We start from the raw sequence: 26,799 nt of genomic DNA, 5'->3' as shown, positions 1-26,799 counted from the left end.
AGCTTCTATATTGCATCATCATGTGCATGAATGGGTATCTCTACAGAAACACAGGCTTTGATGAGCAATATATATTTCGATGGGAGCATTATTATGTACAACATTAAAAAACAGAAAACAGAGCAGGTGCCTCTGAAGTTAAGTCCTGATAGGTGGTTTTCTCATGGAGGAATTGCACATTCAAGAGCACAGTTACATTCATTGGTACATCAGTTTCATGTACCAGAGCTGCTTGGTGTTTGAAGTTTATATAAACTGAGAGAATGCCTAGATGGATGTCCTGAAATCTTCTCTGTGGCTCTTCATGTTAGTAAACTGTAGGGTTAATGGAAAGCATGTAATTGCCAGTTGGTGATACACTTGGAAGTTTTGAAACAGAACTGAAAGGTCATTGAAATAATAGCATACCAAAACAATGCTTAATGTTTATTTTTATTATGGGCTGCCTTTTCAAAATCACAAATTACCATTGTGGTTAGCAGTGTTATGTAGCATAAAGCTGTAACTGCATTGATCCATCATGCTGAGTGGCTGTGGTGCCACCACTAACTGAGGAAACCCTTGAACTGGTGTTGGAGGTAAAGTCCTTCCAGGGAAGGATCACCCAGTGTCTCACTGCTGTGCTTCCATCAGGAATTTAACCCAGCCCTGGCTGCACACTGGTGCTCCTGGGTCCTACTTCCTGCCAGCACAGCAGGAGGGGAGAAGCTTCCTCCTTTGGCCAGGTCACCTTCCTGAGCCAGCTCACTGTCACAGGCACACCCTGATGTGTCACGGGGAGAGGGTGGGATGGTTTCTTTGAGTGACAGTGTTAATTTACACTGTTAATTTACAGTACAGAGCAGTTACAGTTCACTTCTCTGTCAGTTTAATGTTTTTCCTAAGCATCCAATTTTGGCTGCTGTTTCCTGGAAAGTGCTGTGCTGAACGGGTCTTACTGACCTAGGAAAGATCTCATTGTTATAATGGGTCTATAAAAATTGCTGCCATTTCTAGGATCTGTCCAGACTGTACATAAACCATTCAGATAATGTGTCTGCTGTGTTAGTGGTGGGAACCACATTGTCTTGCTAGCAGAATCTAACCTTTGTACTTGGTCTTTCTTCTGGTTTTCTTGTCAAGAAGAGAACTTTTTTTTACACCACCTAGTTGGTGTGAAGTGGTTTATTACAATCCCAGTGAATTGCAATAAACATACCTTTGCACTCCTTAAGCAAGGTAATGTCTTAGGAATGTGATTTGACTTTTGTGAGCTGGAAGCCACCCTGGTTTGGGTATCTGTTCCCCCTCCCCAGCTATGACTGCTTCTCTAAAGGTTCCAGCTGTGGTGAGGAGGTGACTGGTGTTGCCTCAGCCAGTGGAAGGCTGAATGTCAGCTTTAAGCCCCTCTTACCAGGTGTTAAAAATCTCTGTAATAATTTTTTTTGCAGAGCTTGTTTAGCAAAGTCTATAAAGAACTGGACCTGCAGAACTGAGATTTAATCCTGTGCTTTTGCTGAAGCGACCCATGCTTCTGAGTCTGACAGATCTGTGGAATTAAAGAAATTGGAAGGTTCAAAGCTTTGTACTTAAATGCTGTTATTTCCTCACTGTTGCCCCTCTGGGCAGTCAGCAAGTGTCTGGACCTGTGACTTGTCCTGCAGTACCTGCTGCAATAACTGCTGTGGATGCTTATGCACTGAACTGCTGTCTTTTCAGTGCACAGATGATGCACTCCCAACAAATGTGTCTTCCTACCTTCACTGCTGGTTTGGAAAGGAGGAGTGCATTAAGCAGACAAAGCTTGAAAATTAATCTGCTCAGGAAGTTATATTACAGGTATCAGAGATGTACACATACTCATGCTTTGGACAAAGCTGCTATTTTGCAATGAAAGATGGGACTAAAATACAGTTTGGACTCAATTATAATGTCCTTTTTCCTGCTGAAGTCAGCTTTGGACTGTGGAGCATGAGTGGAGTCCTGGGTCTGGGCTCCAGAAAGCTCTGTGCTTCCTGGCCAGCCAAGCAGCCAGCAGGGAGCAGATGGGTGAGAAACCAAGTGCATGCATTTTTTTTTCCACTTGAATTTGTTCATCCCTCTCTTCAAACATAAGTCCATAGTATGTCAGCTTCTAATGGACTATGTAGAAGGTGGTTTATGTTTTCAGCATCTGCTAATTGACCTGGCTAGTTCTCATCCAGCCTGGCAGAGAGAGTGGGCTGGACTTGTATTAAGTAGAGATGGATGGGCCAGACTTTCTGGTACTTTCAGGACAGTTAGGTGCTGATTCCCTGCATATAGGGCAAGAGAGGCCTGATGGTGACTGCTCTCCTCATTGGATGAGAAAAAAAAAAAAGTTGAATTAGGTATTTTGAAAAAGAGGGGTTTTTTAGGCTTGCTTAGCTACATCTGGACAAGTGAGCTGGAATTTGGTTTTTGTTTTTTTTTAAGGTATTTAGGCAGCTAATGGACTTTAAGAAGCTGGCCTCTGAAATGAGTCTTACATAATGTGATGGGAATCCTTGGCTGAATCCCAGCCAGTCAGATCTGTGGAAGCCCACAGACCAATATACAGAAGTGGTACCTGCTGTGGTTTGAAGAAGTAGCAAATGTGCCTGACAGTCAGCAGTGCAGCTCCAGCTCTTTAAGGCAAGGTTGGCTCTGCACTCAGGATTCACACCAGATCTGCAGGAGGCTGGCTTACTTTCTCCCAAGTATGTCACAAGCATTCACGTCCCAGTGCCCCTGCTTGGAGAGAAAAAGGAATCAACCTCAGCTGGAGGAGGTGGCCGTGTTTTGTGAGTTGCTTGTCCTCTCCCTGGCTCCATGATGTATTGGCATCTGTAGCTCTATTTTTAGCACTCCTTTCCCTGGAGTGACTACCCCACTTGGGTATTGGATATACCATGGCCTGGTCCCAAATTCAAAATGTCTCTTTCTGAATGGAACGGTGTGTACTTCCCTGGTGTAGCTCATGCTCCTTTTCCCTCGTGGTCTCTGTCAGCAGACACTTGTGCTTAGATTTACTGCACAGAATTCCTTTGCAGGTCAAGTAGTTTTTAATCTGTGTTTTTTCCCCTTGGTACACTGGCAGACTGTGGGCCCAACTCTGCCTCATTTCCAGGGAATTTCAGTAGGAGCTGTGCCTGCCTATAGGCTTAACCCTGCATCACATCCAGGCAGCTGTGGAGGATGCAGAAAAGGTTCCAGAAACTGTACTGAGCATGAGCATTTAGACAGCAGATCATAAATGTGAAAAAGCATAATGCTGTTCCTTCACAGAAGTTTAACTTGGGCCTTTTTTAGAAAAGCAAAACCAAAACCAACTTCTCCCCATCCCCTTCCTTGTGCATGGGATCCACTCAAAAACTGACTCCTCTTGTCCTAAAGACCTGTGCAATCCCCAAGAATGGATAAGATATTCTTTCTACCCACCTTTCCCTATGTTTGGAAGGAGAGAGTTGTTTTGGGACTTTGGTAAAGTGTTGTCTTTTGAGATGGAAATACATATGCTGAGCTATGTACACATCCTTCTAGGCTGCAGCAGTGACAGGACTTGTCAAAGGATGTCAGTTGGCTAATATTATTGTTTAATGCTAGTTTATGTTACACAAGCTTTTTTCTACACAAATTAGTGTGACTAATTTTGTCGTGCATGGAGATTGGCACAGCCGACACAGCAGAGGTGTGGGCTTGGATGTATGTACATGAGGTCATGTTGCAATGCTTCTAACTTGAAAAACTAATAACTCTGGTTGCAGGCTACATGCCCTACATGAAGAAAGCCTTTATTAGGTTCTACCTTATTGCAACAAGGCAGATTTGTGTAACAGTCAAAGACTACATCTGAAGGTGGTAAAACGCCTGTAAAAGGCTGTAGTAGTAGTGGTGAGTCCTCTTCTCCCAGCTGCCTCCTTGGGATTGATGCCTAACAGATTTATCTGCTTTTCTTTCCTTGATGGTTCAATTTGGGTAACTAAATGAAGATATAAGGTGCTAAATAAGGGGCCTGCCTGGCATGTAATTGCTGCCAGGACTCAGCAGCTCCTATTGAAGTTAGGAATACCATCAGTGTTTGCAAATACCAGCTGCACAGACACTCTGTGTCTTACATAGCACATTAGCTGGTATTTACAAAACATAAAGGTAGCAAACCCTATAATTCCCGAAGAAAGCTGACTTAATCCCGATTGGTAAGTGCTGTTGTGTTTCCTGCTGCAATGAACAACATGGGTGGAGCAAATAATTTCTGCTAGGGAAATTTGGGAGCTTGTTGTGTGTGTTTGCTAGAAGCAGTTATTGGGTGTAGGTGCTAAGAGGTGTTTTAAATAGACTGTTGGGTGTCTTGGTTCCCACTGCCTGACTTTACATACTCACATGGCAAGTGAGTCCAAACTTCTGGTGCTTCCTTCCATTGCCAGATAACCTCAGGACACTGCACTTAAGAAATCTGAGCTGAGTTTTGCAGGGAAGAAAGAAGGAGGGAGAGTTTTGAAAGATGTTCCATACCTTATCCTCCCCAGATGGATAATTTTCAGATTCTGCTCAATTGCACCTTATCTGGCTCAGAGACAACTAGTTTTATACTGCTCAATGGAAAGGGAAATAGGTTGGAAATTAAATTAAAAACAAAGCACTACTGGTGTTGTGGCAAGCTGTATCTAAACTTGGAGGCAGGACTGTCAGATATCTGCAAGTCTCTGTTGTCCCTTGATGCCAGATTTTTTTCTTTTTTTTTTGTTTGGGGGGGGGGGGTGGTGGTGGCAGAAATAGGTGTTATTCAGCTTTTAACTCACCTGAAAGTAAAAGTACCCATTGCAGCCTTGGAAGTGACCATCTTTAATTACAGTCAGTGCATTTAGTCCTTCCCCTAAATTTGTTTATACATACACCTCACTGTCTTCCATTCACCTCTAATTACAAGGTTTAAGTGAGGGAGTTGGAGACATACAGCAAGACATTTGGGGACATGTATTCTTAATTACTTCAGTGTGATTTCTTTTCTTCTCTTCCTTTGTTGTTCTCACTTGGGGTCTGAACCAGCCTTCAGCTGGCTGGAACAGGCACCCTGCTGTTGTCCCAGGGCACCTCAGCTGTTTCACTGGAACACATCTCAAATATCTGCACTTGTTGGTAAAAGCAACACCCACCACTTCCTTCCCCAATAAAGTCAATTCATTTGTGCATGCTCAAGCTGCCATCATTAGCTGCTCCCTCTAAGATGGCCACGAGACTTTGGTAGGTGCATGTGCTGAGGAAGTAATAGCAGAAGCAAAAATGAAAGTAACACATAGCACTAAATATCTCTTTCTGATAGTTTCCTGATCAGAGCTTAAAACTTCCTACCACTGTGAAGGACCAAGTAATTGTTTAGGTGCTGAACTGGAGACAGAGTTGCTTTAACTCTGATGAGGTTTTAAAACTGTGCTGTAAATTGCTGTTGTTTCTTTCAGTGCCTTGTGCATGTGGAATGTGGAGTCCCTACAGCATTTGTCAGGCTACTTAAACTGGATATTTGATATTTGGATATCGAGGTACAATAGACAATAAAACCACAGTCACAGGTATCCAGTATTGCAAATATTAATGCTTCACACTCATTTAAGTTGATGTAGGAAGAGGCTGCCTAATTCTGGCTGTCTGCTATCCCTAGGCTTTGTGCTCAGTGTGTGACAGCAATGCATGTTTTTAATTTAGCTAAAATAATTCAACTTGACTTGCCTCTCCTTTAATTTGGCATCATACGGTGGTATTAAAAAAAAATAAATCTTGAACACATTTCTCCCCTCCTCTGACATACGTACAAAATAAGTAGGTCTATAGGGAGGTTTAAAATTAGGCAGAAAAAGCTCACTAGGCCCAGTAGTGTGCTCTCTTGGCTTAGTGCTGTGCTGCAGCTCAACTTCTCTAGGCTTATTTAAGCATTGTAGTCTCCCCCACACTTTTTTTTTTTTTAAGATCCTTCCTGTTGGCAGCTGTCCTGAGACACAATGTTCTTGCTTAGCATTTTGATGTGGGGAAACAGTCTGATAATTAAAGCCGGTTTCAAGCCATGAGCTGATTTGTAAGCAGTGACTTGCTCTGGGGTGTTGTCAGTCGATAAATGTGTAGCTCATGTGCACAGAGCTGAGCTGCACCTTGGTCCTGGAGCCCCACGTGAGAGGGACATGCAGCTCCCAGGAGCCACTTCTGGGGGAGACAGACTGCATCCTCTCCAGCCTCCTGGTTGTGAATGGTTAATTTGTGAAAAATCGTCACTATCATCCTGTTCCCCTCTGTGTATAAACCTAGCGCAAACCTGTTATTGTTGCGCAGCTTTTCCTTGTTTAAATGAATGTCATTCTCTTTAACCCACTCTGCAGTCCTTGACAAATTCCTTACAAGAGTACTTTGAAAGGTGGCAAAAGCCAACACACCTGTTGCAGGTCTGCAGACTCACACCATGGCTTTGGATGTGCTGTGCAAATTTGCTTTGTGGTGCTCCACTGCCAGTGAGGGCCAAAGTTTTACTGCTGCACGTCCTGACCCACTGCTGGAACTCCTTGGGCAGCGTGTGTGAGTACGTGTGTGCCTCCATGTCACGTCAAGTGGGAATTACAACTGCTTGATCCTGTAATGGCATGATCTCGTGGCAGCACTTTCCTTATCTAATTGGGTCTGACACTATTCTGAGGTAGCAGACAAACTTGAGTCTCCCTGAAGTGTAATCTAAGAAACTTGAGTGCCAGTAAGACAGATGGGTTTGAGAGGTCTAATTTAGGAGGACTACTAAATTGCAATGTGCACATTTTAATGTGCAAAACAAATGGGTGGCTGGCTGAATGAAGTATTAAATAAGTTTATTAAAAGCATGGCTGACTAGTTTTTTGTGGACTCTGTTTTCAGTATGTATGATGGTATTTCCATCATTCATGTATTTCTCTACAAGGCACTGTTGTTCATCTGCCTGGATTAGGGAGGTACTGTGTGATGCTGAGCTCGTGGTGCCATGTGACACCTCCCTCACTATTGCTTAAAAGTGTTAGAGAGGTAAATGTTAAAGACAATCAGTAGATAATAGGGCTAAAAATAGAAGACACCTGAAAAAGAAATTCCTTTTCTATAGCTCTAAGAATTGTTCCTATTTGTCTGACGTTGACTTTGAAGGTTTAAAATATAGAAAACTGTTCTTTATAGATGAGCACAACCTAAAGGCTGAAATGCTAAAATATAGATTGGAATCTCCTTTTTTCCCCCTTTTTGCAGAAGAAAAGAAATCCATACAAGGGTAAAAACATACTGCAATGGGTTTCAGCTGTTCGCATAATGTTTGATTTCTGTTGCTTCAGATTCTTGCAAGGTCAGAGATTTAGTGCCTATGGTCAAAGGATGTAGAATCTCATACATGTAAATTTATGATGTATACCATCCAGGAAAGACAAATGATATCCAGCTGCCATTACTTTCACTTGTGATGCTTTTGAGAATCCCTGTATAGCTTGTAAATTCCTGTTGACATTTCCCATGAAGTACATCTCCGATTTCTGTGTGTTGCTGTTAGTTATTGCTGAGACCCAAGAACAATGAAGGGCTTTTAAACCTTTCATGGCTGCTCTTCAGATAAGGGCAGCTTAAGACAGTGGGATGGCTGAAGCATGGGAAAAGCTGTGAGGAAAAGCCTGCCTGCAGGGACAAGTCTAGAAAAAAACAAGGTGAGGAGATGAAAGTGATCAGATGATGGTCCTGCAGCTCTTAGTGCTGCAGAGGCTATGACTCTGGTTCCCCAGTGGGTAAAACAGATACCAGTGAGAGCTGCTGGTGTTCCCCCTGCACTGGAGTCCTTGCTGAGGTGGTCCTGCCTGTGCTTGCCTTGCCCAAGGGCTCCTCTGAGCCCCTCCTCTGCTGCAGGCTTGGTCCGCAGGCGGTGCAAGGACGTGGGTGAGCGTGCACCGTCGTGTGACACATCCCTGTCACACCTCGCACGCTTCTGACAGCTCCTGCTCACTTTGCAGGCAGGGAGCTCGAGTGGGAGAAGGTTAAGGAGCAGTACAGCAACAGGCACTAACTCTGCCACAGGGCTTTTGTTTCTTCTGGTGGCCAAAGTCAGATGTAACTCTGGGACGCTCATCAGTCTGTCTGCTTCTGCTGCTGGGTAGGTTCCTGAAGGGACAGCATGTGGGCAGTCTGGCAAGCCACCAGCTGCTGAGGCTCTGCTCAGGTCTCTCGTGCTGGTGTTGTCTACGTTGCTTTGCAGGGTCATTCCAGCCCAAAGCAAGCCTTGGGAGCTGCTGTCATTTGCCCTTCTTAGCTGATGTCCCTGGCTTATGGCAGTGCATGGGTAACCACAGCTCACCTTCTGGTGGGAACAGAGCATAAAGTGCATCAAAGTCTCCTTGTGAGAATTTTAAGAGATGAGGAGATGATGATGTAGCCCAATGCTTGTAACTTAGGACAGGGAACTGTCACTGCATTCAGCAGGGAGCCACTGGAGGGACATGTAATGGTGGGAGAGACAGAGGAAGCAACATGGGCAGCAAGGTCTGCCAGATATTCCCTCTTTCAGGAGTCAGCAGCTTCCCTCTCACAGACCAGCTACTATTCACCTGTTCCCAGTTTGCATTCCAGCTAGCTTTCTGTGCACTGCTGCCAAGAGACTTAACTGGCCAAAAACGCATGCATTTGTGGCACTGCAGATGCTTCCATTAACTTACGTGTACTGAAAGATGTAGAAGTAAGTTCTGGTTCCATGTGTGTGTGTTCTAAAATGTGAACAAGTGGCATCTTTTGGAAGGTGAAAGTGTGTCAAGTGTGGAGACTGGACTCAGCTAGTGGGCTGAAGTGGCACTAAGGGAAAGTAAATTAAATGCACTGTAACTGCTGAAATGTGCGTTTAGATATAGTGTAAAAGAACCAAAGTATTTTTCAGAGTGATAAAATACGCAAAACATGGAAATAATAGGCTGTGTTTACAGGCAGCAGAGGTTTCCTTCTATTTCCTTAGCATCGGGAACAGCACCAGACATTGCTGAGCAGCATTCTTGTGAAAACTTGCAGATAAGTCCAGAGCAGCACTGACTCTCTGAAAGCTTGTGATGGTAAGAGGCACTTGCAGCAATTGTTATCCCATGTTTGGACACTTCCAAGGTGGCTGCTTTCAGTTCAGCAGAGCAGATGCACAGAAGTATTCAGCATGCTGGAAATGCATATTGAGGATGAAACTCCCAGTTAATACCACAGTAAATAAAGCAGGGGGTTGCAGGGCTGTTGCATTTAATTCAGTAACAATCACTGCAATTAGGCACTCACTGCTCTTCCTCCCTGTTAGTTTCTATGTGGGCTTTACTTCAGAATTTAGTTGCACAGGCCCTATGAGGTGTTAGACACAGACAAAAAATGCCTTGGATGAATCTTCACCAGTGGGCAAACTTCAGGCATTTGTTTTTACCATGAAAAAGACCCTCAGCTTCCTGGTGTTTAGTTTATCTTTCCTTGGATAATAAAAAGCCAAGAGGTTTGCTGTAAGAGCAAGACTGCATTTTCTGGGTTTGACTCCAAGGCACTCAGCTGTGAGCAAGCTTTTCACACATCTCAGAGCAATCTGCACACTGGGTGCCTTGCTATGGTACAGTGCTTTAATACTAAGAGGTTTTTTTTCCTTTTCACTAAAGCATATTTGTTGTGTATTTGAAATAGATTGTGCAGCTCAAGTGTGAGCTAGAGCATCCTTTAGAAAAAAAGAAGTATTTGAGGTATCCTTTGTGGAAGAGAAAGTATTAAAAGTGTTTCTGAGTTAAATAAATCTGAAAGAAACAGGATTTTTTTATTGCAGTGGAGGGTTGTTATCTTCCATTATGTTTATGTCCATTTTGCTGGAGATATGCTAAATACTGTCTGAATCATTAATAAATAGGTTTCTTTAGAACCATTTATCTGATTGAATTTCTGTGATTTCGTAAGCTGGAAGCTTATAAATAATCTCTTTAAATGCCTTTGTAAACAAATGTGTTTTAATTAGTACAAAGTCATCTTTGGTAGCTTACAAAAAGTCTTGTAGAGCTGTAAATATGTAATTCCTGACACTTTATTAAAGTGTTAGCTTAAAGAGGAGCGAGGGAACTATGCTTGAGTACCAGCTTCTACTAAGCAGAGTTGGGTATATAATTACATGATTACCAACATTGCATATGTGGCCATGATATCCAGGACTATGCAAAATAGTATGAATATATTAAATTTTCAGTACCATTAAAACAATTTGCAGCAAAATTTTGTCACCACTTCAGGGTGTGACTGTGCACAGAATAAAAAGAGCTGCAGACCTTAAAAGATGTTGCCTTGTTGTGTCAAGCTCCAATAAGAAGGGATAGAAGCTGGTATCAGAGGACAGGCAGAGTTTCTCGCCCTCAATTTGCCTTGGTGGCAGGTGAACCCTGAAGTCACACTGGGGAAGTTTTTACTGCTACATTTCTGCATATTTTAAAAACTTTGAAATAATGATGTTTATGAGTAATGATGCTGTCAGTGTTCATCCTGACCCAGTGCCCATCACAAAGTATCCTGAGCTTCTCTTTGCTGATTCTGTCTAAAACTCGAGTGTTCCCTGTACGCAGGTATTTGCATTTCATAAATAAATCTGTGAAGAGTCTTCCTGTAAAAACATGACTGTCTTACAATTGCAGTTAGCTCGCTTCTGTGTTTTATGCTGAATTTCATGTCTGGCAGGGAGATAAATTCACCTTTCTTTAAGGAGGGAACACAGCCATTAGTTCACTGCTGGTGTCTCTGACCCAAAGTTGTGGGCTCGGACCAGACTGTTTTGGTTCATAGTGTATCTGGATAACATTTGACTCCAGAAATGAATTTTTGGTGCAGAGATTCTTCTCTGACTTTACCCTGTGCACATTATTAAGCCAGATTACACAGTCCTTATGCAACAATGAAAAATCTAGTAACTGCTCTATATTTAAACCTTTGTGTATTAACTTCATTGCACAGCACCAGGATAGGTTTGAATGTGGAAAAAAAAGTGTAACATTAGAGAAGGAATCTGAAAGGCTTAGGTAACTCTGTCCAGGTTGTAATAATGTGTCTTCTAGATTAATTTCAAATATGTTTCTATTCTTTGAAGTTGGGGTTTCGTTTTATTAAGTTTGTACTGAATTTGCTTTGTGATAGGGTGTGATGCTGTCTGGTTTTTGGACCAAAATGGTTTATGTACAGAAATGACGAACTTTTAATTTTTACATATATTTCAAATCTATTGCTTATTCTCACTGGTGTGGCTTGTAGTGATTGCATTGCTTGAGTTTGAGCTATAGTGTCCTTTTTTTTTTAGAAGAGCACCAAACAAATATATCTAGCAGTTGATTCAAGGGTATGTCAACCTACTGTACACAGAGCTAGTTTAATGGAGTAAAATTGGGACATCTGAAACATAGACACATGTTCAGTCACACAAGTGTTTTTAGCACTAAGGTACCCTACGGAAAGCACAGTTAGGGCCTGCTTGTGAGGGGCAGCATTATTTCATGCCTGCTTCAGTGGTGCACTCTGGTGAGAGATACAATGGGCTGTGCATGTGGAAGCAACATCATGTCTAACCCTGCGAACTGCTGGAGCCAGCATGAAGGGAAAATCAGGACATTCAGTGTGGGAATACAGACGTTTAGTGGCTTTTTGGCCATTTCCTAACCTTCCATATCCTTCCTCCATCAGCTGGAGATGCTGCATGTCTAAGATGCCAGTATGGCCAGGACAGCTCCATTGCCAGACTGTGCAATCTGCTAGTAGCAGGGAGCAGGTGTGGACCAGACAGAACTGTTCTGGGACTTCCCACAGGATGACAGACTGCTGATGGAGTTGCTCCTTCCTTTCTACAGCCAGCTCTGGGCCAGCAGAGAATGGGTACATGTGAGAGTCATTCTTGCGCTCTGTGGGGGCGGTGGAGTGAGACCTGGAGGATGTGCGAGGTGAACACTTGTCATGAATTTGACTTCTCTGTAGTGAGCTTTATGCTCTTGCTCACAATTGTTCAAAACAGATGAACATGGCCCTTCTGACACTTTCAGCAAGTGACCTCTGGCAGTCAGGAACATGATGCCAGCAGTGGGAACTGTTTATCTTTGGATGCAGCTTCCAGGAAATGCCCACCCTGTGCTACCTACCATAAACACGTGGAGGGCTGTTGGAAGCTTGTCTGCAGGGAGTGCCCAGCTGGGGTGGCAGGATGGACAGGCACACATTTCACAGGAACTCAGTAATGTCACCCTGTATCATGAGTGTCTGTGGCCATTTAATGTCACCGGAGCCTGGCTGAGGCACGCCATGCTGAGGACTGAGCAGCTCATTTGGGTTATGCACCTTGCCTTTGCAGCTGGCTTTGTGCAGCTCAGTGGTCTCTAAATAAAGCCTGTAGATTTATACTTGAATGGTTTAGGAAACACACCTTTGCTGCTGTCAAAAAACTGTGCAGCTACTACTTGAACAGCTATCTGCTGTCTGACTGGCTGCAGGCCATTTCCTCTGCTGTGCTGGACCTGACAAAGCCCTGGAGAGCCCCTGTGGAAAGGCTGCAGTGGATCAGGTCACTCCACAAACCTACCAGTAGTCTGTCAGTCAGAGTGGCAAGGTTTAAACCACACAGCTGGGGATGTTTTGCCGGTACATGAATGGGAGCAATCGTGTGAGTCAAATGCTGAAGGGTTACAGGCAATCTTGGATTTACATGTTCATAGATGTGGATGTGTGTCTGTGAGGGTTTATGGCTCTGTCTGGGTAAATCTTTAGGAATCTCCAAGGGCTGCCTTTCTGGGCAACCTGTTCTGGTTGTTCACCACGGCCCCAATAAAAAATTTGTTTTCTGGTGTCCATCGTGAACCTCTGAATCCACAGCCATTGCCTTTTGTTGTATTATTTAGCCTTACAGAGAAGTATTTTGTTCCCATTGCAACCGCCTGTCAAGTAGTTGTAGGAATTTCTTGGAGTTGTTGCAGTTTCCTTGGAATGAAGATTATCCAGGGTGAACAATGGACTTTCTTGTTTCCTTTTTTTTTTTTTCTGCATCTTAGTATTCCATTTCTTGGTGTGCTGCTTGGATTTACATCTGGGATTTCATATAGGCAGTAAAGCTTATTGACTATAATTTAATAGACTCAACACAATTTTGAAATTGATTAGGGTCAAAGATCTTAATATACCTTTGTATGGCAACCCTTTCTTTGAGAATTGATGAACTTGCCCTTTCACAGCCAAACACTTGATCAAACTGGAGTCTCCAAAGACTAGAGTCAGTGAGTGGTCTTCCTGTGATGGTCTTCTGGTGGATGTCCTTGTTATGTAGGAAAAGTCTTAATACCCCCTTTTTGCTGCTTTGTCCCTCCATGCTGTGGGGCTCCAGGGTTCATTCAGCCATGGGCTCTGAAAGCCCTGCCTCTACTGCCCATCGTGGCTTACATGGACTCAAAACCAGTTTAAGGCAGTTCCTGCTGGTAGCCTTTGGGTCAGTTGTCAGCAGGTGGCTTTGTCCTTTATGTGAATGTGAGGAACCACTAGACAGCTGCTAGACATGGCCCCTGCCCTGGAATGCTGACCAGCCCGGGCTTATCAAGCACTAGAAGAGCTGTAAAGCAGACTCAGAGGACCCTGCTGTGATCCTGCCTATGGGGAAGCACTGGAGTCTTGAACATCTGAAAGCCCTTTATCATCTGGCACAAAGGACAATGAGATAAATCAGACTGGGCACCCATGCACCTCTCCATATGTGGGGCTACACCCAAAACAGAGAGCTGCAGGATTGATTTGGATTTTGGATGGCATTTTTAGATCTCTGCCTTCCCAGATGAAATCAGTATCAGTGATGAGGGGGATATTTCTGTGCATCCACCTGAGGTGAGGAAATTGCCCTTTTCTTGTCAGCTCTGGTGTTCACACTGGGGTTGGGAGCTGGAGCAGAGTGTAATTACCCAACTTCAACCATGTTTCATGCACAGAGACTGTTACCCTGTTGCTCTGACACCAGGCTGCTGGTTGTTTTTTTTTTCCTTTCTTTTTGTTATTTTTTTAGGTGGAATTTAAGGCGTGAGCTGCAAAACACAAAGCAGCTCTGGCTGTGATTACCTCTGTGAGTGCCTTTCCCTCCTCCTGTGGTCACAGGCAGCTGAGGAAAAGCAAAAGCTGTCAGGTCCCTGCAGAAAAAGAGAGAAATTAGTGCTGGCAGAGTCTGTACGAGACAACTTATCTGCTGTGAAGTTTGAGTCCCTTGTTCCTGCTGGTGTGATCTGTTAATGTAACATGCCTGAAATGTTTTCTTACATTCTTACAGTTTTTTCTAAGATGTGCAAGATGAAAAATGGGGGGATATTCACTCCAGTACTAGAGGAGTTGTGGTGGGCTGGTTTTCTTTTTGTACACTCACAATCTATGCTATTGATTATAATACATTAATTAGTCACATGTCTGCATTTATGGAAAGATCTATGTAAAGCTTATGCTTTAAAATCTGTAAGGGATTCATACGTGTTGAGTAATTAGATGAAAGAAAAAGTCCTTTTAAGAAAAAAAGGTGAAGTTACAGGAGGTCTTTCAGCAAGTGTGTTTAGTACATTAACTGCTATCAGTATCAGCTGGTAGTACTGAAAAAGCCTTAAAGTAGTTTTGTTAATATTCAGCCCTTTTAATTCTTCTCACTGGTCACTTAAAATGCTCTTCTTATATTCAGTCCCATGTTCTTCCTGGCACTTCTGTAAAGTCCTGCTCTGTTGGGCTGGCAGGTAACATAAAAGAGTTTGTGCTTTAAAAAGGCACACGGCCATGCCCCTGAACCTTGGTGATATTTCTGTGAACTCCCCAGTTGATGGCAAGGAAGTGCACTAAAGCCTTGCTTTCTTCTCCTTGTGGTAAGCAGACTTTCCTCAAATAGCAAGAGGCAGATAAGTTCAGTATGATGTCTGGTTTAATTAATGTTTTTCAGAATTAATACTAAATAAATCTCAGATCAACAGTTCTGTATATTCCTTGTCAGACTTTCAATGGCTCCAAGTATATTGCTCATTCCATTTCTCGGTGTTTACCTCTCTATTTACTATTTGGTACCATGCTTCTCCTCTTCCTTCCCATATACTCCTTCATCTTCAGTCCCCACTTTCTTGTCATCAGTCTAAGTACAGTTGGGCTGAGTGAAACAGCACGCTCATATGGGTATGTTCAGAGGCCATTAGAAAACAAGAAGATTATTTGAATTTAGTCCCTGACACAACTTTTTGTATTTAAAATGCAACTACCTCAGGCAGTTCTTAGAGATTACAGATGCAGAAATAAAAATTTGCCTCATTAAGATTTTCTGTATAAATACCAGTAGTCCTTAATTTGGGTATTTCACTATTTTAAAGATTGATATTCTAGTTTAAGGTAGCAGCCTCAGGGGATCCGATGGGCAATTTTTGTGAATACTTCAGCCAGTCTTTGTTGGTGTTGTTTAAATAAAAGCATTTAGATGCTTAAGTTTAGAACCTTGTATTTAAAAACAAACCCCAGACCTAAACAAAAAGTCTGTCGGCAGTTTTCTCTTGTGAATCAGATTTTTACCAAAAATCCTTTTTCCCTAAGTGGCTTAAAGAAAAAATTTTAAATTTTATGGAAATGCTTTGTGGTTTCTTAGCTAGTACAGTGCTGATTTATAAGCAGACAGAACTACATGTGTGAGTTTGTAGTCATTACTGTTCTGTATTAATTCTGTTTTCCTTTGGGTTTTTTCACCATTAATTCTCAGGTTGTTTTCACATTGCACTAATCATTCCAATTACAAATGTTTAATTTGTCATTTGGTGCATATTAAATCCTGCTGAAGAGTGTTTGTCCAAACTGATGCTGGACTGTGGTTCGGAACTCATTGTTCAAAAGAAAGTTCGTTCTCAACCAGAAGTGTTGAATTCCCTGCAGTGTTTGTTTCCTTCATGCAATGTCGAGCAAATTTGAAAAAGATGATTATTCACCTCACTCTTGGGATCTGCTTCAGTTCCTCTTATGGCTGTGAGGGCAATGTCAGCTCCAGGTCATGGTTTTGCTCAGCCTGTAACAGGCTGCCAGAAAGGAGGATAGCAGTTATTCATGGAAGCACTTCCACAGCCATTTCTTAACCATGTGGGTTCCTGTTCAAGGGCTGCGAATTAAAACAGGAGAGATTTTCTTTAGGATGTAACTGCAGAAACACACTCCCATGCAGTTCTTTGGTTGGCCACTGCCTTGTTTTGGATAGGTCAAGTAGTAGTTCCATGGGCTGTTGTATTGCCAGCTGCTTTCTAGTTTGGAAGACATTTGTAGAAATAGTACTTTGTTCATCCTCTTTTTAGATATGGCAGTAGTACAGGAGAGATTGTTGAGAGCAGCAGTAGTGATACTTGCAAGGGGGTAACAGAGAAAGCAGGAGCCTGTTGGTGAGGAACGTGGCTGGAAGTGTTTCTTCTTGTGTGTTTATAATAAACACGGTGCAGTATGAGGAAGAGTGTCTCCTTCTGGGAGGACTGTGGGTCAGTAGAAGGGAGGAGAAGGGGCATCAGGACCTCCCTGTTAAAATACATTGATAAACCATGGCTGGAAACAGCTCTGAGCTGTGAAGAGCTGCATGGATGCCCTTGGCTTGCATAGCTGGAGTGTGTCCTATTGCAGCAAGCAGGGATAGGAATGGGGAGGGGGGATCAGGGTCTGCAGCTGCCCACAGCTCTGTGCCTGCAGAATTCACTGCATTGGAGCAAAATCCCAGGTTTTTGGCCTTACCCAGCTACAGGTTGAGTGTGCAGCCTTGCCTGCATGTCTCAGATCTCTGAGCATACTCCCCTTTGGTTAAGATGGGACTGACCAGGCTGAGCAAACTGCTCTGAAATGCAGGTATGAGCCTCCTGTCTGAATGTGCCAAGCAGCATTACTGCATTTCAAGTGACCTTTCAGTCTGAAACTTTGCCAAAGGGAGGGGAAAGGAAGCCACAGTTGACTCGAGTTCTGCACAGAGATCCTGCAAACAGATGGTGTTTGCATATAGGAGATTCTCTTCGGGTGCAACTCCACTACAACTCTTGGTTTTTAATGATTGCAGGCGGGCTAAACTCCGGCTATATTTGGAACAGCTAAAACAGCTTGTGCCTCTCGGGCCGGACAGCACCAGACACACCACTCTAAGTCTGTTGAAAAGAGCTAAGATGCATATCAAGGTAAAAGCATTCATCCATGTTTTTATTTCTTTCAAGGGAGAATCTTCCAGAATGTGTATCCATAGAGAGGAAACAAATTTTCACACAAAATCCATATCCATATGTCCAATCTTCTGGATTTATTGGCCTTTATTCCTTGCAGGGATTTCAGTCACAGTGTCAAAGTTTAGTGTTTTGCAATTTAGCATCTCAGATATATAAAACAGTGGTTTTGTGATTTCTGCTTAGTTGCTAACTAGTGTATTTAATAATTTACACTATAATTTAAAAAAATCTATCAAAGCTGTTCTTTAATTAATATATTTATTTTTTTAAGAACTGAGTAAAGTAGCATTGTACTGCATTTACTAAAATATAAAAAAGCCAGATCCATTAATGATGAAAAAAAATAATGGAATAAAAACTATCATATCTATTAGTGAGTCTTACCCCATCAACATTTTGTTGACCAGGTTCTCATTTCAGTGAAACAAAAAAAATAAATGCAATCTCCTGTTAGCTGCTGCTCCCCTTGTTACAAGTTTAAAACAAAAAACAGCCTTAAATCTCACCGATGATCCAGCAGCAATGCAGGTTCTACATTTGCACAAGTAATTCAAAGGAAATTATTCCTCAGGCCTTCTCTCTCCAAAGACACCTTCACTCCCATTTTCACTGTCATTGTTTTCTGGGAACGGGGTTATATGCAGAAATAAGACAAAGAGGTATTCAAATGTAAAAGTTAAAGAACAGGTTTCTGCTGCTGTGTCCAGGACTGTAATTACTCATCTGGCATTTTTTCAGTGTTACAGAGAAACAGGTCAAGAAAAGTGTCAGGCAAAATTGAACACTGCCAGTAATCTTGGAATATTTTGGAGAACATCCTGCTGATGCACAGCTTTAAGATTCACTGCTGTTACAGAAGTGGGTGTGATTCCTATGAAGAAATAAAGATTAATCTAAGCAAAACCATTCTTGTGAACAAGTTTACAGAGCTACTTTTTCAGCACTCCTAAGCACATTTACTCCAGCTGGGCAACCCCCATTTTTACCATTTGAGATTTTGGCCTCTTGTTTATAATTCAGGCTAACATGCATGAAAGGCACTGCATGTGGTTTTTGTCTTGGACTGCCCCCCTATGATGGGCTTATGCATACAAATTGAAAAAGTGTTTTTACAAGTGGCGAGTGTGCGAGATTAGCCCTGCAGTTACCATTTCAGCTGCTGATAAAAAAAGCTGGGAACAGATTCTTTCCAGATCTGTCGTGCACAGCACCAAGTACTTGTCTTCTGAAAATCCAGACTGAAGTTTAACTTTCTTTTTAAGATTTTAACTGAACCTGCCCAAACTGGGTTAGCATTTAATTGCTCCCCTTTGTCAGGTCAGCTCCCTCCCCTGCCCTGCCAGAGCTTGCCCGTGCCGGGCTGGCATTTTTAGCACAGTCACTAGTGCTCAACTTTTCACACATGCACGCCCCCCATATATTGAGATCTGCTCTGAAAGACTGGATGGTTTTGAGTCTCCTGGATATGAATCACTGAGTTCTTTCCTAAAATAGTTGTTAGAGTTTGGGATTGCAGCCAGGAAAATACAGGAAAAGGAAGTCTGATCAATTGGGCACATTTGGTTTGTTGTGTACATGGATGTACCAACCCCTTTTCCTATTATAACATTGTGTATCCACCTGTGATGATTATCTGCAGAGTGTATTGCCTGGGAGGGGGCTTAAAATGTGGTGGAAGAAGGTAGATTTCATTGAGCCAGGAAACTGCCCCATTCATGGGTGTCAATTATTTTTTCAAACACTTTTATTTCAGGCTTGCATGACAACAGCAAGATGTCTGAAAGGGTTTTGCTTGTGTTTTGCTGTGCACTGTCCCAGCCTGCTCTCCTCAGACAACCAAGCCTAGGTTCATTCAGACGGCAGGGAGGAGACTTCAGCAGCTGTATTCACTCCCTGCACATCTCCTAAATCTCAGTGATCATATAAACACAGCTCACAGAGAAATCTGCTCACTCTTATGAGTGCTTTTACTGCTACAACCTGTAATTTACTGCATCAGATAGATAGTTTTTTTAATAATAAACGGTGTTTTGATTTGTGTATCCTTCATGCTTTTAATCCCATCATACTCTTACAAATTTTTCCCTAATTATGCAGTCAGTTTTTTTAAATGGCTAGCAGTGATTTGGAGAAGGGCTCAGTTCAAATTCAAAAAGGTACTTTATTCCTTTTACTGTATTTGGACCAACAGTGCAGCGCATTTTACCGGGTGTGAAGCATTCTTTTTATTTGCAAAATTAATACCTGCTTTTATTCTGTCAGAGGGGAGATTTTAGGTAGATATGTGAAGGATCCTTTCACAGGATGTTTGCCGAGAAATTCTGAATTAATACCACCGACTTTGTAGATGATATCACAGAATTATCATACTTGCTCTGGAGAAGTTCAAGGAAAAAAAAAGCAAGAATAAAGAGAGTTCTTAGTAAATTCCTCCTTCTATATATAATTAAAGCTGCTTATTGTTAATGAAGCATTTTAAATGCTAAAATTTTCCATGGCCTGCGGTAGGAGGGAGAACACTCAGAGGCTCACGATGGTTCCTTTATGGTGATAGGTGGAGTAAAAGACTCATCTAAAGATGCATTATGTTCTCACTGAAACCTGAGCTGTGCTCGAGTTATCAAAGATGATGCTGGTTTCGCCTGATAAAATGATTTAAATATTCCCCACAACCAAGGCAACAATAATTTGGTCTTAGCCAGGGAATGTCTGCTAGTGGCAAGAGAGTCTGTGAGGGATTTTTTAAAAAATTATTATTATTTTTTCCCCTGTAACCAGATACCTTACTGTGAAACAAATTCAGCTTGCTAAAATTGTACTGACCTCGACAGAATGCTAACTAAAAAATCGAAATTTTAGATTTAATTTTAACTTTATATTAATTAATTAAAATACTTAAATTGCTTTCAAATTACTGTTTATGAGAAGCCCTTAAGTTACTTATACTTTGACATGGGTACAGACTGCCAGCTCACTGTGTTTCTCTCCTTTTAAGAAATTGGAAGAACAGGACCGAAAAGCTCTAAATATTAAAGAACAATTACAGCGGGAGCACCGCTACCTCAAGCGCAGGCTGGAGCAGCTATCCGTGCAGGGCATGGAGCGAATCCGCACTGACAGCATGGGATCAACAATATCCACTGACTCTGAACAAGGTAACTCAGCCAGGCCTTCCCGAGGGGCCTGCAGGAGCAGGGGGGAAAAGAGAAGTAGGGAAACAAGGAAATGTCATTTAGAACTAAAATCAAGCTTTCAACAAAACCCAGACAAAAATATAACATAATGCGATTTGAAGAGTAAAAAATTAAGGCATCTTTGTCACATTCTTTGAAAAGTATTTTTTTTTCCTAATCAGTTTAGAAGCTGTTAATATTGTGTGTATTTTTAAAGCTATTTATCCTGCATGTGTTTTTGCCATTTTTTTTAACAATTACCATTTAATGTTTTGCATTTTTAGTGTAATTATTGGAAAAGCTGGCATAATATTTTCTCATGGAAAAAAAAATCTTACTTAGCCTAATTCATTTGTATGAATAAATTATTTCCCCATCATTTATTGTGAAATTTTAAAACATATTCTGCACAACGATCACCAAGGGTTCTATGCATTCGGTTCTCATTTAAGACAGCTTGTCAAGCCGGCTGTTGCCATTTCCTATTTTCCCATTGGGAAGTTTTTCTGGGTGGATCAGTTGCCCAGGCTGGCTGTTTCAGGGCCCAGGGGGATTGAGTGGTCAGTCTTGGGGCAGTTACCTGGGGACACAAGTTACCCTGGTAGTCACACCATGGGCAGCCAACACCTGCATGGTTACAATTACCATGGACAATTCTGCAGTACAACAGCCTCTGAGGGCCAGCTTTTTTTCTAAATCAGTGTCTGTGTGCAGGTTGGAACAGTTCTGGGAAAGCATTTGGTATTTACCTAAGTTGCAGGGTGCCCCCATCACGGGAATGATTGGTATCTGATTCAATTGATTTAGAAGGTTGAACAATTGCTTTATTAAAACTATACTAGATTACATTACAATTTTATTAAAGAGAGATTCTGTACTATACTATACTATACTATACTATACTATACTATACTATACTTACTACTAATTGAAAAACTCAAGAGTGTCTGTAGACTGACAGTCCACTCAGCTTGGACCTGATAGGCTAATTAACATAAACAATTTCTACCAGAATCTAATTACTAAATTTCTTCAGGTAAACAATCTTCTTTATACATTCTACATGTGCAAAACACTAGGAGCAGCAAGCAGACATAAAAATTGTTTTCCCTCTGTGATTCTCCAGGAAAAAACCTGAGAGAGAGAATTATGGAATTATGTCTCTCTGTTCAGAGAATGTGAATGCCACAGGTATTGATATCATGCAGTATATTTTTGTGGCTGAGGACAGAAGGGATTTTAATTCTCGGGTGGAGAAGATGATCCTTTCCCTCAGAAATTACTGTGCCAGTTCTTAATTTTTTTTTAAATTATTGCAACTGAAGTGTGATTCAGGTGTTGATTGACACTGGCCCATGACCAGTTGCTACAACTTTCTGAAAATGTGCCTTCTTATGTTTTCTTTAGAAGTAGACATTGAAGGAATGGAGTTTACTCCAGGTGAAATGGACAGTATTGGAAGTGCCAGTGATGCTGAAGACCACTACAGTTTGCAGAGCGGTTCGAGTGACGGAGGTTACACACATTCCCGCAGACTGAATGCCAGGCTCTCATAGTGCCTGAGTTACCCGCTCAACTCAGGACCATCTGACTGAAGCACTTATATATGAATATTCCAGAGGTGTCAACTGCCACTCTTCCGGGAAACCCCAACCACAATACTCTGACATGGAGGTTTCTTACCCACGGTTCCCTGCACTGTAACCACAATAGTAGATATTGTAAATCATGGGTTTGCTGCAGAGAACTGTGGTTAGGTACAGTTGTGACTTAAAGCTAGCTTGATGTAGCCATCCTGCAAATTAAAGGAAATAAATTATGTCGTTCCATTCAAGAAGTATTAAATTCAAAGTGTTGGAAGCATGGCGTAAGGGAGTTTGACAGTTTTATTTTGACTTTGCAGAAACCATTTTCAAACATGGAAGAATAAATGAAATCTACAATGTGTTAGTGATTCAGAGATACAAAAACCTAAAACTACTTTTTGTGGTATTTTTTCATGGAAAAAAAACCCCAAACCCAAAACATTTTGAATGCTGTATAGTGGGCTCCATAGAGTAAATTCTTTCAGCAGCTGTTGTTTGGGTGAAGCAGGCAGATAAATCTTCAAATCTCAAATGATCTTTAGAAAAGGTCATATTTACAAGTCACTACTGTACTTCAAAATGGGGGAAAAGCCAGCTCTAATAATGACTTCATGTGGGATGATCTCAACTTTCTTTTGCTTTTTGTATTCAATATCCAACCAGCAGCAAATCATTCTATCCATGTTAACGGGAGCAGTAGAAAGCAACATGGCAGTTTGAACCTGTTACCGTGGAATGGATGACATTTGAAGCATTTCAGTGGTTTTATGGGTTGTTATTTTCATTTCTTTCTCTGAAGAATACAGAACTCAAGTGATCCAGTTTGTGATAGTTAATCTTTCCTTGCAAGGAAATGAAATCTCTGTTTGCTTGTATTTTTTTTTCTTCTCTTCTATTTACACATGTCAATACATTCTTATGGAAGGCATGGCTTAAAACTACAGTATTCAGCTAGAAGATAATTAATTTTTTTTCTTTTGCACACTATAATTGCATTTTCTATTCTTTAAAAAGTGCAAAAAAATTAAAATGTATGCTGTAAAACAGCAAAGTTTATTTAGTACTCATCAAGCTGTTCAGAACATATTTACCCAAATTGTAGCAATACTATGAAGATGTATTTTAATACAACTTCTGCTTAGTGAAGTCATTAGAGCTTGGCTTGCCGGGTAAGAAAAAAATGGACCAGTCTTTGCATTATCTGTTTAAAGAAGGTCTTTTACAAAAATAAAAAAAAAGAAGAAAAAAAAAAGAAAAAAATTGAAAAAAAAAAAAAAAAGAAAAAAGCTATAAACACTTTTAGGGAAGTGATTTTAGCAAGTGTAGTCTATATTTCCTGTAAGAGATTTTGTATTATATTTTCCTAAATGTTCTCATTTACTTGTATAAGGAGGGGAATGGTACAGACCCAGACCAGAGTCTCAGGGACTCTTCACCTTTGTCATATTGTGCCTTGGTGACCATTTATGTATGCCTCTCCTTCTCATTGTTTAAAGGACAACTAAGCTTTGTTTCAAGACCCTCTGTTCAAATGGTCAGTTGTCCACCTTCTTACGGATGAAGCAGAGAGGTGTATTTATATCTTCACCCTCTCACAACTGATTCAGTGTGGCTTTAAGTAAAATCATGAAATTAGGTTTTGGTGCGAGGGTTAATTGTCTTTGTATGAGCCCTCCCTTGGATTCTTCAGCACCCAAATCTATTTTTTGTTAGCTTATAAAGTCAGGGTCTCTGTGAGACCAGTGCTCAGTGGCTTGGGAAACACAAACGTACTGTGTAAGGCTATGGGATGTCCAAGTGTGGTGCCATTTTTAGCATTCAGATACAAGACCTCATGACAGACTGACCATAATGATCAAAAGCAAAGGTTCAGTTGTTCTTTCAACATCTGACATACATGTCCTCCCTTTGGCTCTTACAACACGGAGTAGAAATATGAATACATTTTGTGGCAGCTTACAGATCCTTGTTTGCACTCTCGCTTACTGCTTGGAACTTGCCAACAAGGAAACGTATACATTTAATTTACATAACCTAATGGATGGCCACCCCTACTTTGGCTCTGGGGAGGGGCCTAAGGTTATCAACTCTGGCAGCTGAATAAGAAAACAATTAACCTTTTCTGTGATGCAGGTTTTGGTATTACATTCTATACACCTTGCATATTACTAAAATCCTCATTGTTGGGGAAAGCACACAGCAATATACTCATTGTGTGTAGCTGACAAGCAGCAGAAATTACTAGCTCCTTTGGTGCATATGTAACTAATTTCCAAATCATGGAAAAAAAAAAATAAGAGTTTACTTTAACACACGACTGTTAACAGGAAAAAAAAAAAAGAGGCTAGTATATTGTTGCTGTTCATTTATTATATAATGAACACATTCATGGATTGTAAAGTGTTTCCTTTCATGACAAGCAGCTCTTGCACAGAACCTCCTAATGAAAAGAGATTTGAAACTTACAGAAGGAAAAACGAGACTTTAAATTGAACATTATTGTACCTTAGGTCAACCTGAAATTTTCCTTTTAAAGATGAATGTGCTAACTTAATGAGTTCTTCCACGCTGGGTATCCATGGCTTTGTAGATCTTATATTTTCAATAAAAATTACTCGAATAATCTTGAGTGGAAATAAAAAGGGTTTATTTGTTTTTACTTTTTCAGTTGTTACAGCTGGGAGCGATTAACGCTGGTTAAGAAAAATGACACCATACTGCCTGTGTCATTCTCCCTCGAGCACAGCCCAATTTAAGGTGGAATTTTCAGGCACAGCCCCCGGACAGCAGCAGCCCCGTTAGAGGCAATGGCACAGCAGATCCTAGGGTCAGGTTTGGGGGCTGGCCTGTCCCCCCAGCAGAGCTGCAGTCATTTGGGACAGTCGGGGCTCTGACATTCTTTCAGGTTCTGCTGCTGAGCAGCCAGTGCAGCACTGTCTCTGGCCACAGCACCTTGGGATGCAAAAACAATGTTTTTTTTATTATTTTTTTCTCAGCTGGACACTTGTGTCTGTGCCCCATGTGTGTGCACAAGTGTACCTGTGCCCACAGTGGGGCTGCCAAAAGCAAACTGTTTGCTGCGAGATGAAATCCTGCCACCACCTTGGCAGCTCTGCCGTGTTGTCGTGACCACGCTTTTAGCAGGCGAGGAGGTGCTGCTGCTCAGTTCATCCATTTCCTCTGCAGTTACCACATTGGGAAAAGAGTAGGGACACGATTACAGGGCTGCTAGGTCTTTTTTTCTGTGGAAGGGGCTCTGGAGAGATGAAGTCATCACAAAGTTCTTTTTCTGGAGATGCAGAGGTTTGGCCTGTTTCCTGGGGGAGAAGAAAGGAAGGGCTTTCCCTTGCAGCAAGCAGGTGTCAGAGGATGCACGCCTCTGCATTGCTCCTGGATTAGTGCTTCCTCCAGCTCCCTGCCTGCACTCTGGCATCACCGGAGGGAGGCACAAAAAAAAACAGCCTAAAATTGCTAGTTCTTTCTGCATATTCTCTGCTGCAGTTCAGAGGATGAATCCTCATTCGCATCCATCCTCTCTCAGCCCAGCTTGTACTGTGCCAGGCCCATTGCAGCTGATTTATTTCTCTTCTGAAAAGAGCAGGTTTGGCAGTAGAAGCTCTGCAACACATTATTCAGAGACTGGATCCTGTATTGTCTTCTGCAAAGAACAAACTTGGTTCAGAGTGAGTTTTAGCAGGTTAAAACAGAAATAAAAAAGCCTCCCAAAAATCCATGAGAATGACAGTTTTCCATGTGCTGTTTATAGATGAGTTTCAATCCCAATTTATTAGTATAACTTGATCTAACTTACAAAATTAAGACTGACTTCAATGGTGTTATATTTTTGACATGGATGAGTATGGGTTCAACTGTAGCACATGCATATAATTACAGAAGTAGAAAAAAAGTTACTCATTGATCTACAAAGAAGTTACAGTGACAAATACCAGTTTTCTGAGCACCTGACTGTGCACTTTGCATAACCCATTTCAGTGGGTGAACTTAAAATGCCAAAAGAGGAGGATTGGGCAACAGAAAGAGGTGAAGTTACAAGTGTGGGCTTTGCCTGCAATCCTGCTCTGGGTGGGTACTTCTGCTTTTCCTGGAGGTACTTACAGCAGTCTCTCCTCCTGGACAAGTGATTATTTCACCATTTTGCTAACTTTTTGGCAGACTGGTAATTAATGGTGAAATTTTTCATCCTTGCAGATCAGCCATGTGGAAAGTAACACATTTTTGAAAAGAACCACATCATCACAGCTTTTAATTAATATTAATTTTATGATGCTGCTGATAAAGGAATGTCTTCAAAACAAATTACTCTTTCATAAATCTGTTACATTTGTTTTTAAATGGTAGAGGCCATTGGTTGGGTGTGGTATGAGCCAGTAACAGTGCTGATATTTAATCCATTAACTTACACTTTCCAAAATTGATGGAAGAATAATTGAGACCCTTTAGGAACCCTTTAAGGAACAGCTGTACTCCCTACAAATACTAATGGGGCAAACACATCAGAAATTAATTTTGCCAGCAATGAAATGAGCCAATTTGCTTAAGTGACTGCCTAAATGCACTGTTGTTAATTGGTAGCTGTAAAGAAAACATCCAAGTGCGCTCTGTAGCTACTCCGAATTGAAATGCAGGGGGTATATGAAACAGAAAAGACCATTTGGTCACCTTAGCTGTTCTCTCTGCCAGAAGTATTGTAAATAAGCCCAGGAAAGGATTCCTGGGGAGGCACGGCCAGCCAGAGGCTTGCCTCTTGGCAAAGCAGAGTGAAGGTGCCCCAAGTTCAGAATTCCTTTCTTTCATTTTGCACGAGAGGCATAA

At 41.6% G+C, this 26,799-nt stretch overlaps 1 protein-coding gene across 2 annotated transcripts in view; it reads left to right on the top strand.

Moving 5' to 3' along the window:
• MXD4 (MAX dimerization protein 4) overlaps nt 1–24,675 on the top strand; it is a 39,554-nt gene extending 14,879 nt beyond the window's left edge. The window contains exons 4-6 of one of the 2 annotated variants that reach the window (XM_084204706.1): nt 17,048–17,162; nt 20,203–20,362; nt 21,788–24,675. In XM_084204706.1, the coding sequence (XP_084060832.1) occupies nt 17,048–17,162; nt 20,203–20,362; nt 21,788–21,936 (424 nt within the window). In that variant the 3' untranslated portion in view covers nt 21,937–24,675. The remainder of the gene's footprint in view (nt 1–17,047; nt 17,163–20,202; nt 20,363–21,787) is intronic. The other variant, XM_084204705.1, reaches the window with a different exon arrangement.
• Nucleotides 24,676–26,799: the final 2,124 nt, after the last annotated feature.

This window comes from Fringilla coelebs (genome assembly GCF_963513975.1).
Source record: "Fringilla coelebs genome assembly, chromosome: 4".
Classification (NCBI taxonomy): domain Eukaryota; kingdom Metazoa; phylum Chordata; class Aves; order Passeriformes; family Fringillidae; genus Fringilla; species Fringilla coelebs.
Note: the sequence above shows the minus strand (reverse complement) of the source record. Positions and strands in the feature narration are given on the sequence as shown.